Source organism: Notechis scutatus, chromosome 6 (assembly GCF_049901735.1).
Source record: "Notechis scutatus isolate UNSWTSFEM ecotype Mainland chromosome 6, rNotScu1.2, whole genome shotgun sequence".
NCBI classification, from domain to species: domain Eukaryota; kingdom Metazoa; phylum Chordata; class Lepidosauria; order Squamata; family Elapidae; genus Notechis; species Notechis scutatus.
This window is the reverse complement of record NC_142014.1, coordinates 36728055-36746113: the sequence shown is the minus strand read 5'-3', so window position 1 is coordinate 36746113 and position 18059 is coordinate 36728055. Positions and strand designations below refer to the sequence as shown.

At 34.3% G+C, this 18059-nt stretch overlaps 1 protein-coding gene across 4 annotated transcripts in view; it reads left to right on the top strand.

The window, feature by feature from the left end:
- Positions 1-17568, top strand: part of SAXO6 (stabilizer of axonemal microtubules 6) — a 28915-nt gene extending 11347 nt beyond the window's left edge. For 2 of the 4 annotated variants that reach the window (XM_026667765.2, XM_026667764.2), the window contains exons 7-15: positions 1597-1696; positions 4361-4399; positions 4739-4914; positions 5667-5936; positions 7552-7676; positions 8061-8194; positions 11516-11753; positions 12347-12415; positions 15032-17568. In XM_026667765.2, the coding sequence (XP_026523550.2) occupies positions 1597-1696; positions 4361-4399; positions 4739-4914; positions 5667-5936; positions 7552-7676; positions 8061-8194; positions 11516-11753; positions 12347-12415; positions 15032-15147 (1267 nt within the window). In that variant the 3' untranslated portion in view covers positions 15148-17568. The remainder of the gene's footprint in view (positions 1-1596; positions 1697-4360; positions 4400-4738; positions 4915-5666; positions 5937-7551; positions 7677-8060; positions 8195-11515; positions 11754-12346; positions 12416-15031) is intronic. The other 2 variants (XM_026667768.2, XM_026667766.2) reach the window with 1 other exon arrangement.
- The last annotated feature ends 491 nt before the right edge of the window (positions 17569-18059 follow it).

Genomic DNA, 18059 nt, shown 5'->3' with positions numbered 1-18059 from the left:
TCTTTTATTAAACAAAGGTGAATTTAGTGCATTTACATTCAGCCAATGGCTTGGCAAACAGTCTTGCAAAGGTATACTAATTAGCTCAGACCTTATCTATCCTGGAAAGCTGCCCAGTAAATATTTCCACACGTAGTGCTCACAGGGAAGGGCTGGGTTACACAGACAAATCTTCACGATGGAACGAATGAATAAACGAACGAGTTGTTTCCTGCAAAAGCCCCTCCCCTTTTGCTCCTCTTTTAATCCTGATGGGAGGGCCCATTCATTGTCCTCCTGTGGCCTTACTCCCATGTCGAACCTGAGTTCCTAATTGTTCCTTCCTTTTGGCAGCTCTGCACATGTGCAGGCTGGGAACCGTCCCTAAAAATATCTGGTCTAGTTCTAAAGGTTCTTTATAAAATCCATACAATTCTGCATCTTTCTTGTATCTTGATTGTATTTGGATGAATAGCTAAATCAAACTATTCCAAGCTATACCAGGCTAAATCAATTCCTTGGTTTTCCAGTTCTTGTTTCGATTTTAATTTCCCTTGTTCATTTAGAATATTGTTATAATTTATATAATAATATAATTATAATTATATAATTTTTCCCAAGTCAACAACATTTGGATGAACTAGTGCTTCCATCTTGGATAGCCAGATTGGTATTTTCATATAATGTTTTTTTTTAAATTATTTCCCATACTGAGAACAAAGCATTTCTAATATAATGTCTTTGAAAATAACTATGTATTTTATTTTTCCTATACCACATGAACGCATGGTACCCCAATTGTAAATCATGTCCTTCTAAGGACAGTACTCTTTTATTCCTCAGATTTATCCATTCTTTCAGCCATGTGAGCATTGAGGCGTAGTAATACAGCTCCCACTCTGATAACCCAAATCCTGCCTTGTTTTTATCTTCTTGTAACATTGTCAGTTTTATTCTTGCTTTTTTCGCTTGCCAAATAAACTTTAAAATCAATTTGTTTAAATCCTCAAAGGACTTTTTTTTTCAATTTTTAATTAATTAAAAATTGTTAATTCCATTGTTAATTTGTTAATTCCGTTTTCTCTTTATAGTGCTCTTTTGTGGAGTTTTCTGCAGTTCTATTTCCATCTTTTTAAGATCTTCTTGTAGTATTTTTGTTGTCATTTCTTTTTCTTGTTTCTTTTTGCTATAGATGTTATGGCTGATCCTCACATATATGCTTTGGCCGTGTCCCACACATTTTGTAGTAATGTTTCTTTTCTATTTTCTTTAAGGAAAAAGTCTTTGTATAAACTCCTTATCCTTTAGTTATCCTGGTTCAATGTCCATCTCAATTTCTTCCTTTGTCCCTTCCACCTGTTCTTGGATTATGATCTGCCCATATGTTTATTTGTATGTCAACCTTTTGAACATCTAGTCTCGTTCCTGATATTCTTGAGACCTATATATCTGTCTTGAAAAATTAATTTCTGTTGAAGACACTGTCTTCCCACACAATGTTGTTTGTCTGAATTTCTGTTTTATTCTATGTATTACTTTGATATTTAGCATTCTTATTTCCCTATACAATTACGAAGTAATGTTTAAGTCTTCTTACTTTCAACTGTGTTTTTCTAGGAAAATGAACACAGAATATAGATCGAAATTCTTGTCTCCTAGTCAATACATCTATAAACAAGGAGCCTGGGTTCATGTCAGAAAAAATATACCTAATCAAGTGAGTTATGTGATTATTTCTATGGAATTCATTTGAAAGCTTTGATATTGTTTCATCTTTTTAAAGTTGTCCTTTTATTACGTGCCATTGTATATTTTATAGATAGTATTATATGGCAGAAAAATGTAGAATAGAGTATTTTTACTGAATATGGTAGAACGGTGGTTCTCAACCTGTGGATCGCGACCCCTTTGGGGTCAAATGACCCTTTCACAGGGGTCGCATAAGACCATCGCAAAACACATATTTTTGATGATCTTAGGAACCGAGCCATAATTTTATGTTTGGGGGTCACCACCACATGAGGAACTGTATTAAAGGGTCGCGGCATTAGGAAGGTTGAGAACCACTGTGGTAGAACTTAAGTATTGCATTTAATCAGCTGCTGTTTTGTTTTTCTACTATAATATCTCCCTCATTTGATTTGAGGTCTAATGCAGGGGTGGGCTGCTGGGGGTTTGCAGGGGTTCGGGAGAGCCCCTAGCTAAGATTCTATGCAGTTCGGAGAACCCCTGAATCCCACTCCTGACTGGCTCCGCCCATCCCACTCCTCCCCTCCCAGGAGTTCCCACACGGCCCATTTTGGATGCAGGTAAGTACAGGGCACTCGCGGCGGCTTGGGGAGGGTGAAAAACGGGCCTCCCAGAAGTTTGGGAAGGCTGGAAATGGACCCTTTTCTGGCTTCCAGAGAGCCTCCGGAGCCCAGGGAGGCTGTTTTTGCCTTCCCGGAGGCTCGAGGAAAGCCTCCGAAGCTCAGGGAGGGCAAAAACGCTCCCCCATGGTGCAGGAGGCCGACTAGGCCACGCCCACCATGGCCATGCCCACTCAGCAACCAGGCAGAGAATCCTTTGCTAAAAATTTTAAAGCCCACTCCTGGTCTAAGGCAGCTCTTTCCAGTTTTGATTGGTAAATGTGCTTTTGTCATTTTGTTGATTTTATTTTACTTTTCATGTATCTGCAGAAAACAAGATTGGACTCAGTTACTGAATAAGCAGTTTTGTTTTCAAATATTTCTCCATTAAAAGTTACAGAGGGTTTCCTGAATTAGTTGGAACTGGATCTCTGTAATCAAGAAGACTAAAATAGAGATTAGTTTCATGTGTTACATCTTTTTAATATTTTTTATGTGCCTAAACTTTGGCATTCTATTTGTTATTGAATAGAGGAAATAATTAGCTTTTAGAGCAATCTGAAAAAAACAACTGTCTTTTGCAAGTTCTCTGAAATTTTTCTCATCAACTGGTTTATTGAAAAGATGATGTTGAATTTAGGATCATCGACAAAGAAGAAGACAATAAATAAATATTTAAACATAGAGAAAGATCCTACGTGATCCTATGTGAACCATTTTTGAAGATCTCCCCTTATGTAAAGACCATATTACAAAATGAGCAGAATCACATAAATTCACATTAATTGAATATTAAGAATTAATTAAGGAGAGAAAAATCTACTGCTATCTAGGATTCAACTGTAAACCTTCCAAGTGGGAGGTGAGCGTGTTCACCACTAGGCCATCTCACTGCTCCCTCTCTTCCCACAAAAAAAAAGAGTGAGGGGGAGAAATAAGTGGACAGTGTGAAATAACTGGATAGTAAAGACAGTAAAGAGCAGAATGATAATGTCCCTGGGAATCAAAGCTTTCTAGCAGGTTCTGTAGCAATGTGCATTTCTTGCTCATTCCCAGTGTTCAAGACTTTCTAAACTTTTCAATAATTCTCTCTCCTACCATAAATAATAATTAATCTTATTTAATAATTAATAATCTTCATTTTGAGTTAATATAGTAACATTTAATGTAAAATCTACAAAACGATATAGGAAATTGGTAGGAGACACTAAATATTTTAATGCTATGAAACTAATCTTAATATAACTATTGTGCTGTTTTTGATGCTCTTGGGACGTCTGTTAGTTTCTGTTATAGTACTGTAGTCTGCAATTTTTTAAAAAAATGAGAAATGCTGTTGTCACATTTTGAGGAGAGCCATGTAAAGGAAACCACCATCGGCAGCTTCTGAAACGGCTGTTTGAGTTTTGCAAAGGATGGAGCTTATTTAATCATTCAAAAAGAAATGCTTTATTTGTATTCTTGGGTATTGTGAAACAGAATTTGATTTGATGAAATAGTTGTGCTAGGTTATAAAATAATAAAAGGGGTGTGGCCTGTTGTGGAACAACCACCATTGAAGCTAATTCAAACTCCCTCACAAATAACAAAGAACCACAGAACAAAATCCAGAAATCTTCAATTTCTCTTACCTTGGCTAAAGTCAGTATTCCCCAGGAAACCAGTAGTAAAAATGAGATTTATGGAACAGTATCAGAGGAGCAACTGTTTATTTAGTTTGGTAGACTGATGCTATGGAAATAACAATATGTATGTAAAAATGGAGATCAGTTGTTGCTGTTCATTATTCAGAAAATGTACTATGCATCATTTTACCATTGTTAAATATTTATTCAATCTGATGGATTGGAGTAATACTTGTTCATTAGATATGCTATATTTTAAATTGAATTACACTTCTGTAGTGTGAACTCTAGGAGGCAGGATAATAATATAGTCATAGCAAAATGGAAGAAATCATTTTAGATTTTGAAGTAAATTTGTAATATTAATACAAAATTGGTAAGTAAATATTTTTGTATTCCTCTCCTCAGGGTTCTCAAAATACCCTAAATACCATGTGGTATATGGAGGTTGGTTATGTCTACGTTTTTCATGTTTGGAGCAATTATAAAAATTATATTACAAATCATAAAATTTATGAACTGTAAAAAAAACCTATTGTTATATTAAGCATATGCATAGTTGGAGTCCTTTTGATGCTTGCTGAGTAATTTACTGACCAGTGATTGTTGGCATGACTGCTTGAAAGAAGCATTCTTTAAAAATATCTTTTCCTTCGATATTTGTGCTGCAATGTTTGTGCATTGTCTGTGATATGCTGTTCTGTGCTGTGGGTGGTTGTTAATTAGCCAACAAAGTTGACCAAAAAACCCCTTCCATTAATAACAGTGTGAAATCTTCATAATCAGGTGAAAGAACTTCGAGAAAAAGCAGAAGCTTATAAGCAGAGGATACAAGGAACTCACTTTTCCAGAGATCATTTAAATCAAATCCTGTCAGATAACAATAGACTCTGGGATTTGTCTTCTGAATCCAGTGTGGAAGAAACTATGAGCAACAATATCAGAGCACTTGACTTAGCAGGGTAAGAAATTAGACATGGAAGGTTGTGTTTTAAAAATGTGGTATTTTAGGATAGAAAATTAAACAGGGCTGTACCTGGTTAATATTTAGATGGAACACCTCCAGACAATCCCTTAGCTATAGGCTAGACTGGATTTTTTTTTTAAAAGTATCTTAAAAGAAAGTGATGATATATCAATCATTTACTGCATGAATATATCCATGAAGTCATTAAGATTCAGGCTACATCCAAAAACATTTTAACTACAATAGGAGCATATCATTAAATATTTCTTGACTTTTGCATTTTTTTCACAAGTAAATTTGATTAAGAATATGTAAAATAGAGAAGTCCTTGAGTATTGTATTTATGTGTGCATTTACGTGTACAGTAAGTGTACAGAGAATTCAAAAAGATTTTAGATACTCACAAAGATTGTCAAGCCGATAACTGTTTCCTCCCTTTCCTTTATTTTAGCAGATTGCTAACATATATTGCAAAACTTCTTTGAAAATCTGGTTTCCATGTGACATGGAGATCTTTTCTTGATTTTCAGTTCAAACCTCTACTGTCAGATAGCTATCGGTAGTTGTATAGTTCTCATTTGGATTGCTTGATTATTAAATTTGCAGATGAGTATAATTGAAACATAAATGTATTTAAGTTGATATAACTGCCATTACTCATATCTTTGAGGAAGATCCCAAATATTTCTGACAATATATAAATGGCTACTAAATCTTATATATAACAAATTGTTATTCTTTATTTAGGGTCCCTGAAAACAAACTATCTTCAGGTCCTAAAATATTGGCACAATCTGCACAGTTGCAGCAAAATAACATTGGAAATTTAGGTGTATCAGATGCTTCTACTATTCCTGTCAAGCGATGCCTAGTTTGGGACGAATCACATGATGATGAGCAACAAGAAGATATATCACCTATATTAGGAGAATGCAAAGAAAAAGAAAAGCAAGAAATTGATGAAGTTAAAGAAGTGGGAAAAAATGGCAAGGATGCCAGTATAGACAATCAGCAAAAGTAAATATTTGAAAGATTATTTTTCCTGTTTGAAATTACGGGGCTATTTAGTTCTATGATTAAACAACTCTTACTGTGTTTCCCCAAAAATAATTATATATATTTTTGGGGCTCCAAAATAAACACTAGGGCTTATTTTCAAGGAAACAGGGTTTCAGGGTGATCAGCCCAGACGGGTGCCCATCTCCCAGCACGCACACAAGATGTAGCAAGTGTGCAGTGATGGACGGTATCCAGTGGCATCTGCAGACAGCTAGTCCCTTGATCATCGCATTCAGGCTGCATAGCCCACACAGTGCAGGTGAATTGTTGCCCAAGCAACAGATGCAGGGAGGCAGGCGATCTGGATATGCCACATGGGTTGCAAGAAAGTTGAGAGTCAGTGGGCTGGAGCGGGTGGTTGGCCACGGGAAGCTCATCTTCATACAGCAACACTAGTGGCAGATGGAGACAGAGGCGTTGGGTGGAAGGCAGACAATCCCAACGCGCCATGCGGGCCGCAGGCAAGCTGAGAGATGTGAAGAGGAGCCTCCTGTGGCTGGCTGGCTGCCTGCTTTGGCCCACCGACTCTCAGCTTTCCCACAGTCCAACTGGCGCATCCAGATAGTGTGCCTCCCCCCATTTCTGTATCTGCTTGCTGCTTGGACAGGGAATCAACTCACCTGTACTGTGCGGGTTGCGGCTGCTGCTGGACACCATTAGCCGGCAGCGCTTGCCACCTCCTATCCTGACGACACTCAACCCTTCACTAGGGCTTATTTTTGGGGTGGGGCTTATATTAGGCACACACTTAAAAATCAAGCTAGAGTTTATTTTCAGGGTAAGTCTTATTTTGGGGAAAACATGGTAGCTGGAGCAATGTTAATTTCACCATTAATGGGGAGCTCTGATGCATTGATATAAATAAGATTAAATGTAATATGTCAAATAACTTGAGCTAGAATTTGTGTATATAAATTCTAATAGGTAATATACCTTAAGCAAATATTCAAATAGCACACTCATTCATATATTGTTTTAATTCTGATTAGCAAACATTGATAAAGCAACCTTTTTCTGATTTGAATGCAGCTATAAATAATGACTTACCTAAATTAAAGATGGTTCACTGACTTAATCCAATGTTTTTTTAAAGTAACATCTGTTTAAACATGTGAAGAAAAATTGCATAATCATTATTTCATAGATATCTATTAAGATAAATTTATCATTTGAAAATTGTCTGGGATGACATTTAATAAGCATTTGTAGGACAGTAAAGTAACAATGTAAAAAATGGTTGCAGTTGTATTCGTCAGATGTAATAAAGGAGAAAGCACAATTTAGAAAATGACAAGATTGATGATTGAAAATCAGTCTAATTATTTCAATTGAATGACACAATTTACTCTAGATTTTATAACAAAATCCCAAATAATCTTCAAAAACAATTATAAATTCAAAAAAAGAAACAGAATTCAGAGATTGGGGATAATAACTTGGAAACTCTGTTGTGGTATCTTGTTTGTGACTCAAATAATTCAGTACTTATGCTGACTCAGTATTTTAAATAATTGTTCATTGAATAATTATATTTTATGACATTTCTTATTTATTTTGCCACGGAAAATGTAAGTTCTTCAGAAGGCAGGGCAGATTCTTCAGAAGTTTTAAGAGGATGTGGTAGGCTTCCAACTCCACAACTTAAAACTCTTGGTGGAATCCAAAGAACACATCATGATCTGACAACCCCAGCTACAGGTAAAAAGCCTGCTAGTTTTTATTTCGCTTCCTAAAATGTGAATTAACATGCACCTTAAGAATTCATTTTATGTTAAATTAATTTTAATACCGGTAAGAGCATAAATTGTGATGATTAATTGATTAAAGCCAGTCTAGCCCAATATTCTGCTCCAATGAGAGTGTAGAAAATAAGGAAGTTGATAATCAAGGTCATCTTTTTTACTCTCAACAGTAACTACCTAGGTGCCCCTGGGAAGTCTACAAGCAGAATATGAATTTAGTAGCCTCCCTTTTGCATTTCTATACTTCTACTGTATATTCAGGTGGTATAGTATCTTACATATTGGAGATAATATATAAAATATCCACAATTAGCAATCATATTCTTCATTTTTATTTTAGGAGGAGCTATTCTAGTATCTCCTCAGAAAGGGAAGCATACATCCTTACTGCAAATAGAAAAGGAATCTTCAGAAAAGCAGTCTTTGGCAAATAGTCAAGTTTCAAGAGAACAAATAAAAGGAAAAACTAACAGGGTAAGGTATAATTGCTGTAATAAATATTTGTAATGTCCTTTTTTGCTTCCTATAAAATTTAAAATTGCAAAGGAAATTATAATTTTGTTAAATAAGAAACTGTAAAGTAGTACAGGTAGTTCTTGACATATGGCCACAATTGATTATAAGTCTTGATGATTGTAAGTCGAAGCACCCATGTGACTGACCTGATTTTACCGTAGATTTTATGGCAGTTATTAAAACTCAGTCATAAGTGGGTTTTTTTGCCCCAAACGGACAAAAAAACGTAGCAAATTGCAGTTTTGTTATTGTAGGATACTGCAACCAGTTGTAAATGTGAACTGGTTGCCAAGTGCCTAAAATGCAGTTGTGACCGCTGTGGGGATAGTGCATCATTTTTTAATGACCGGAAGTGCTTTATGGACTGTAAAGCACCCTTTCCAAGGCCACCATAACTCCAAACTACCATTAAATGCCAGTTGTAAGTCAAGGACTACCTGTAGCACTGGGGAAATTATATATGGCTATAATGAAATCTGAAACATTTTATTTCCTGTTTTAAAGTTGACTTAATTGATTATAAATTGTGATATGCAGAAGAATGATTTAGGAAATAATGTGTATGTTTACTCCAACACCCTTTATCATAAGTCTCATTTTTTAAATCTTGGCAAACCATTATTGCTTTCCTCAGACTTTTGTATCAATTTATATTTCTTCAATATCTCACCTCTTTCATTTTGACAATCTCACTAAGTCTTTGCAACTATGACCTTCTGAATTTTATCCTGGCTGTTAATCTATTTATTCTTCTTCCACATATTGGTTGTATAGTTTGATAGACATTTACTTTCTCGTTATGATCAAACTGCCTAAACAAACATTTTGTACTGGTTATAACCAGGAACCTATATCCATAGTACCATCAATATACAACTGTCACTTCAGTATAACAAAATCGGCAGCACCATAAAAATCAGTTGATTTTGTTTCTTTTTTTATTTTTTGAAATAGACACACTTTTTAACCACATTTCCAAATCTTTCCATTTATCAATATTCCTATTCTTTTAATTTACTAAATATTTTTCCAACTTACATAAATTAATCCACTAGCTTGGTTTTATCATTTAGGTATATCTTACACTTATTGGCTCCATTTTCTGTGTTAATTATATTGATAAATTACTTTTCAAATGTAAACTTGTTGTGTTATACAGCATACTGTTTAAATCATTCAGGTTCTCAATAACATGGCATCATTATAGAAAAGTACATGGATTTTCACATTCCCAAACAAAATTCCTTTTAACAAGCATTTGTATATTTACACTTTATGTCGTTATTGATAAATCATCCAGGGTGACTGTGTACTTCTGTCAGCAAAATAACTGTCTGAAAACTGAATAGAAAAGAACGAAATTGGTATGAATGGAGAAGGTGGCAAAAAGATTAAATTTAAAAAATAAACTTGCAGCTGATGAAAAAAAATACTGCAGGGAAAAAAGTTTTCAATATATCACTTTTGGAGAAAGCTGTTGACCCCCTCCATTTTACCTTCAACCAATGACATAGGGTGGACCATATGCACATACACATGAGAAGGAGAAATCTGACACAGAACAATATTGTATTTAATTACATAGAAGAAAACACGCTTTCTGTGGTCATTTCTGGTAAAGGAGCTGTAAAGAATTCAAAAAGCCATGCTTTTTCTAACTTGTTATTAACTCAGTCCCATTGCTGGAGTATTCTTAGTCCTTTTCATAGCTTCCTAAACAGTTTTTTTAAACAGCTCTACGTTTTTAATGTCTTTTTAAATCTTAACTGTTCCTTGCTTTCTTTGATTACGTTCTTTGTAAATAATTTTTGTCTATGTGCACATTATGCACATTTCTCTCATGTTTACTTTTTGAAAAAACAATTCTTTTATATACATTTTATTCTCATGCAAAATTTCTTTAACTTCATAATTCTACTAGGCATCCTTATTTGTATTTCCTATTAGCATCATTCTTGGAGGTTTTCATGTCCTCTTTGCTTGAGTCACCTTTTTCATTCTGTTTGGAGATTACAGGTAGTCCTCAATTATGACTATTTGTTCGGTGACCATTCAAAGTTACAATGGTGCTGAATGAAAGGTAATTACGACTGGTCCTTGAGGTTCTGGCTGCTGCAGTGCCCCCAATCACATGATCAAAATTTGGGCACTTGCAACTGGCCTGCATGTATGACCAGTTGCAGCATCCCATGGTCACATTATGCTGCTCTGGTGTCTATTCTCCCACCTGCCTGTCTCTTCCTCATCTGTGCCTTTCCCCACTCCATCCTCTTCCCTGACTTTTGTTGTCTTTTTCTACTGCTGGTCTGAGTTTCAAGGCATGGGTGAGGGCACAGATCTGGGACATGTGCACCAAGGACATGTGCACATAGCTTCACCTGCCAAAGGGAGGGAGGAGGCAGTGGGTGGAATCCTATCCCACTGTGATCTCTGCAGGCATCAACATTCTATGCATCAACATCAGAACACAGGGTTCCTCCAACTGCTGTATCCCAGTGCCTTCTCCCCACCTCTGGCAAGCTGTCTTCAGCAAGGACCAGCAGTGAAAGGGAGAAGAACTGTGTGTGTGTGTGTGTCTCAGTTCATTGCAAAATCCATAATTCTTTTTGGTTATTACATATTCATACTCTGAAAAATTATATGTAATACAATGATATATTTATTTACTATATAAATTATAGCACACAACTACGTGCAGGATTTATGAAATCTCTACAGAAAAAGCAGTTACTGTAAGGCACCTTATAGTAAATAAATTATATAACAAAGTTTTTTAACAAGTTCTATTAGAGATGGCAAAACTTTCCAGGTTCACAATGCCTTTATTTAAAATTTGAAAGTAATTTATTTCAACCTTACCAGAAGTGTTCGAGTGCTGCTTTTATGTTTGAAGTTTTCAAACTCAAAACAACTGTTTTGAGCACAAAATGTGGTTGTCTCAAAGCTTGAAAACCTTTTGCTAAAGTTGGAATAGATATTTCAAATTTAGATCAGATCATTTTGAATTTGAAACGGAGTTTTTTTAGTTTCAAATTTGGGATGAGGTATTTCATGTTTGAAAGACTTTAGAATTCAAAAAGTTTTGCACATCTCTTTGAGTTACTGATAAGGCATACAAAACAGAAGCATGGCTGATAGCTTTCATTTGATTACTTTAAACTGTTTTCACTTGTTAAAATACCAATTATTACGACGGCTTTTTGGGTGTTTTGTTAACATTAGGGATCATAGCAAATAACAGAATTATTTACAATGGGAATATTTGTTTTGGCATTTTAGGATGAAGAAAAGACTGTGACTAATTCCCCAGCTGCAGGGCTAAAAACTTTGGACCCTTTGCCTCTACGAACAGATCAGTACTCCAATCAAGATACTTCTGGTACAAGAAACGGTGCAACATCAGAGCAGATGCCTACAGTGTCAGAAAGAAAGCTGGCTAAGGGTTCTGCTGTACCATATTGGAGTCCATTGTGTCGCATTCAAGGAAGTCTCCGGGATCCAGAGTTTCAGCATAATGGTTGGTTTCCATCATACATCGTTATAGTTCTTTAGATTGACCTATTTATTTAAAATAACTTTAATATTTTGTTGCAATAACAGTAACCAATAACCAAATTGCAATAAATTGAAATATAGGTTTGCATCGAACAGTACTTGATAATGTGATTATCCTTTGAAGAATAATGATAAAAAGAAGAATATAACTTACAGTACATAGGCAGAAAGTTAGTTACTATTGGTTTTAGATTCAGATAAATGCTTGCAGCTATGTAGACTGGTTTCCTCAGTCTAGCGTCTTCCAGTTGTGCTGAACTTTCAAAAACCTTAGAGCAACTTGTTACGGTCAGGTTTAGGAAATATGTGGCATATCAGGATATGATCCATCCTGGATCTATTTTGGAGTGTTCATAACTATTTTTTTACTAAGCAGCTGGCAATGTTTTCTTTAAACAACCTATTCTGAAAATCTACTGTACATCATTCTGTCATCCCTATATGCTATCATATAGTGATATATATAACATTGAGTCAAAATTTGCTATAATTTAGATAACATTCTAATTTAATTTACTTTTACATAAATGCAGTAAATTATACTTTTTCTAATAGGTACTATTGCAAGCCCCAAAAGGAGCTGGTTACAGTTACCCCTTCAGGAGAGAAACTATCATGATGAAGGTTGGTTAATAAATTTCAGATATTGTTTAAATAATAAATAAAACATGTAGTAATAATTATTATATCTTGGTAAGAGATAGGCAAGACATACCTAAACAAGTATTGCTTGCTTACTACTAATGTTAATGGAATGGAAATTTCTTTAATAGCAAGGTTTACGTCTTTTAGACATGGTTAAAATGGAAATTTCTCATTTGAAAAGTTTTGGAGTGATTTCATAACTCTTTTTTTTAACTAAGCATTTGAAAGCTTATTAAATTCGTAAGGATTACTAACTTTCATAGATAGTGTAATTTTGTGATAAAAATATGGATGTAGCTACTGTCCAGTTTATCTTCTAACAAAGCTTAAGGAAGACATTTGGAATCAAAATGTTTTCTTCGAAATAAAAAAAACCTGCTGGCTGATGGATACTTTATTTTATAGCATTCCAACTTCCAGGTTTTTTTTAAGCCTGAAATAATTTTAATAAATATGAAAAGATGGAATATGATACTTGATAATAATAAATGTCCATGGGCACACTGGCACTCCCAAACAGCACATATAGGATTTCAATTACAGCCAGGACTTTGACATTAATTTTAACTGACAGCCTGCAAGCTATTACAAAGACCGGAATAAGAAAAAATAAAAATAGTAGAAAAATCAGCCAAGATGCTATTGTATCCTTTTAAAGATAAAGATGGCACCAATGAGAAAATGATAGTTGAACAGTAGCTTCAAAATTGTGCAACAAAGAACATATAAAGTGGGTGAAAAAACTATCCTGCTCCAGTTTAAAAACCTTCAAAAACTATTTCAATAGTACCTTTTGACCATATGCTCTAAGATTGATATGTAAGATTGCTGAATTGCCTCATTTGGCAAGATTAGTCTTTTCTGAAAATAGAGCAATATAAAATGGGTGGCAGTGAGTTTAAAAATATTCACGAGAAGATAAAATTACTTTATACAGATTTGGCACAATTTTTATATCTGGAACTATTTGGTGGGTTAGAAAATTGTGTCATAACCACTAAAGAGGAAATACAGTATTTGAAATGTAATTTTCTTTGTAACTTGGCATTTTTATGTACAGTCATGATTTCTTGCAGTCAAATAAAATCAACATTTGCTGATTTTTGCACTGCAAAGCATAACTTTATCTTACAGGGCAAATTGTTATGACTGCAATACCCCTAAATAAGAAAAGGGAAAATTTGACAATACTTTGCCTGAATCTGATCCATGCATATGCATACACAAAATTTGTATGTTGAAAGAAAGAAAAAGAAAGATCTTCTGCAACTTCATACTTTCTGACAGTTGAGACTGGAAAACATGGGGCTTGTTCAAATTGTTTAGCAAAGCTACTGAAAATATTGAAACATTTTAGAATTATCAGATCCTTATCTATGCCTTCCATTTTCCTAAACTTTTTGTGATGATAATTGTTCAGACATTACAGGTCGTACATGGGTTTCAATGGCAATTGGCACTGGGATTGCTGTTGGCTAAGCGATGTCATAGCATAATCACATGAGTGCCTCACTTAGCAACAAAAATTCTGGCAGTTTTAGTTGCTGTCATAAATCCAAAATGTGTGGGTCATTAAGCAGGAAGCTGCAGGAGGCTCAGGTAAGGAGTGTGAAGAACTCCATGGGGAGGCAGTGCTAAGAAAAGCCTGGTGCAGCTTATGAGAGCAAGACGGCTGCAGGTCAGTGCTACAGGGAAGCCGAAGGGCACTTACTGGTGCGACTTGCCATTTTTCCTGCAGCTTGCCCATTGACTTTTTGTGATGATGATGGGGCACAGTAAATATCTTAAGTGTGAGTTGATTACCAAATGCCTGAATTGTGACCATATGACCGCAGTAGTGGTAGAACATCTGGAACTTCCAGAACTGGTTACAAGTATCACGCATTCAGTGCTGTTGCAACTTAGAATTGTCACTGAATGAATGGTCAGTAAGTAGGGACTACTTGTATACCTTTGCTAAATAGGAAAGCAAAGATAATGAAATAATCAAGGATCATTAGCAGTAGGGGTTTCAGGATTTGAATATCATAGAAGTCAGGTTATTTTTAATGCACACATTTATTTTGCATAGTCCTCATGGTGAATCTTTATAATGTATGTTTGCCTATGGTGGTTACCAAGTTTTACTGTATATACCTTACAAGATCTGGCTTCATTTGACCATTATAATTCATCTAAATTGATTCTGTGTCTGTGTAGAACTGTGTTCAGAACCTTCTAGAATTTATCAGATTGTTCATCAGAAGTCCCCATGTATACTTGCAAGTAAATACAGTTTTCACTACTTTATTTTGCTTTGACCATCAAATCATTAGCAAAATATTTCTGATTGTTCTTCAGTTCTGTTTTATTTAAATGATTTCCCTCTCTTTTTTTTAACTTCTTAAATATTCTCCAAAACAAAATATTGAAGTGTTATTCATTGGCCCATTTTGTCCTCTCATGATAACCCATGCAGTGTAGTGTATGCTAGTTAGAGATCGCTTTCTGACTTTAGACAATGTTTATTTCACTAATGTTTTGTGCTATCTATATTATGGGTTTATTTCATAATAACACTAATTTTCATATCATTATTGTTCCTTGTACTTATAGATGATGATGACAGACTGTCCCAGTTGTCTGCTCGATCTGCTGCTTCTGGTTCTCTTGCAGCTCAGGTTCTAGAACGAGCTCAAAGAAGAAAAGAAAATTTCTGGGGCAAGATGTGATTGAATTTTGCTGTGCTTGTAATTTGTTTTATAGTAGGGTATTTTAACTTTTGCTAGAAAAAAATTGTTAAATACCGAGGTTTTTTTTTTACCAATAAGGGGAAAGGATCTGATTTAAGAATGCTGCAAATTCAAATACTCTTTTTTGACTTGGTTTAATACTCAAGTACTTGATTTGAAATATCAACTTATCCAAAATATGCATTCTACCTCACTCTCAAAAAAGCATTACAAACAAATAGACTACATCATAAGCTATTTTTACTTAATGAATTCCAAAGGACTTCATATCACTTTTAAAAAGCAGTGATTTGGTGCCATATTATACGTTTCAAGAAGTCCTTGATCTTATAACAGAAATGCAACATTAAACATAGCCAATGAAAAAGTTATGTGAAAGCAAAAAAAGATGAAACAACTATAAAGGATTATTTGTGTTATTCTTGTATTACTCAGCAAGCCTAAATATATTTTTTAGAAATCTTCATTCATTACATATATATATAACTTTTAGTTGGATTATTTATTATTAATCTCTGTGTTCCAGCATGGACCATCAGTTTTTGATAGATCAAATACAATTTTTTTATTCTACAATACTAAACTAACTTTGCCCAATTGGATGATCTTTCAAGATTATTACTCCTATACTTCCCAGCCATTAGGACCAATAGCCATGTTGTGGGGAATTCTGGAAATTATAATTCAGAAAATTTGGGGAGAAACCAAGTAAGGGAAATTTTTAAAGCAGTTTCTATTATGAAGTTATGAACAATACAGTCACAAATATTACTGTCATAATCAATTTTCAAATAATTACTTTGGCATTTCAGTATTGCCCACCATTCTCCTTTACCTCAATATTTATATCATGATGACTAGCTTAAAACTGAAGTCTATTGCATTTCAGATTGTAATATTAACATGACTTATATAATAAAGCACATGAGCATGTATTACTCGTGTGATAGTTCAAAATTTCAGAGAAGATGCATTCTTGGCAATCCATTTTCTTGAGTTTAAATCATAAGCTAGCCTTAGATTTTGTACATGAGAATCATTAGCCAAACTTAAGAGTAAAATTTGTTTTAAATATTATGTTTAGGGACTACTAATTCTTCCCCAAACTCTGGTAATTTGAAAAAGCTGAATTAGGGATATGGTTCCCTAGCTGTTGGACACCAAGTTTCATAATTTGTAGTCAGTGTGACTATTGGTAAGAGAAATGTTTGAATCCAGCAAGTTCTAGAAGCAATGTATTTTTGGTCTTATACTTTAATAATTCAGAAATTTTCTTGATGTAATTATTGCATTATTGTAAAATATAGTTTTAAACTAGAATGAAAAATTATAGTTAAATATGCCGGATATAATTAGTTATTTTCACATATTACTATTATTATATTAAAAAGATAGGATTTGTGCAAAAACCCTTGACTTTTCTGTAATATTTTAAAAATGGTTAGATTTGTGTGATAGGATTGTACATGCTTTAAAATTGAGTAATATTTTTGTATAACAAAAAAATGTTAATTAGAAATGTTTATATCTGTGCCACATTTTCATGTTTCTTGCAGTATCATTGTTTCAACATAAATTTCAGTTAATTCAACATTTTGTTTTATTTTAAAAGACATATTCAAACTATGTACTCATACATTTAAATTGTATTGAAACATTTCGAGAAACAGAAAATCTTGGTGTCTTCATTTGCATATCAATCCAGAAATTATGTGTAGGTCAGATAATTACATTTTCAACTCTGCAAAAATCAATTTTTTGAGATAGGTTTAGTTGAGGAAGAAAATCATACAGGAATTTTTCAGTCATTACTTCATTTCGTTAATGTTCATATAACAACATGAAGTAATGACTGAAAAATTGCTGCTGAACCATTCAGTCTGGTTTATCTGAAAATGATCCCAACTGATTCATTAATGTAACAAATTGATTATCTTTGGAAATTTTGGTCTTTCACTTTGGGTCCAAACAAAGCAATTGCTTATTTTGAATACAATAAATGAGGGTTTTGCTTATTTAATTCTGTCTGCCGAACAGAATGAGTGTACCATTTTCTTAGCGCGGTGTTCCTGGAAATATTTATGTATTCAGATTTCTGGCACTCCTGCCTGTATTTAATCTCTCTAATTTGAATGAATATATTACAACCCAGAAATGTGGTTATGACATAGTTGCTGCATTGTAGCATTCATAATCATTCCATCTTCTGGAAAGTTAGAAGAGAGGATTACATGATTCCTGGACACTGCAACAGTCATAAATATGAGTTAGTTGTCAAGCATTCAAATGTAAATCATGTGACCATGGGGAAGCTACAACAGTTGTGTGAAAAATGATAATAAATTACCTTTTTCAGTTATGTAACTTTGAACAATCACTAAATGAACTGTTGTAAGTCAAGGACTACCTGTATCATAAAAGTTCTCAAGGAACAGAACGCGCACCACAAGTTATGAAATATACCCTTAATGGCTTTATTATAGGATTTCCAGAATGGATTTCATGCACATACTAAGAAAAATATTTTGGCCAATTTGGTAACTAGTATGTGTTGCTACCAGCTTTAACTTCCCCTGAGCTAGGTATGGGGTTGGGACAGGATCCACTAAATGCTGAATTGTGGAGACATTGTTTTTAAAAAATTAAGACAGTTTGTCCCTTTGCAATCTTCTCCCTACAGCCCTGCTTTTAAATCCTGTGTGATATATAATATGGGATGTTTTCAATTTGTTATTTATTGTTATTTATTCATTAACTTTATATGCTGACCATTTTATTGTCAAGGGACTCTGGGTGGCTTACAGCATCATAAAAGCAAGTACACAAAACATTAAAAATTAAAACGAACAAAGGCTATTACGATAAGTTTAAAACCAGAATAAAACAGGATG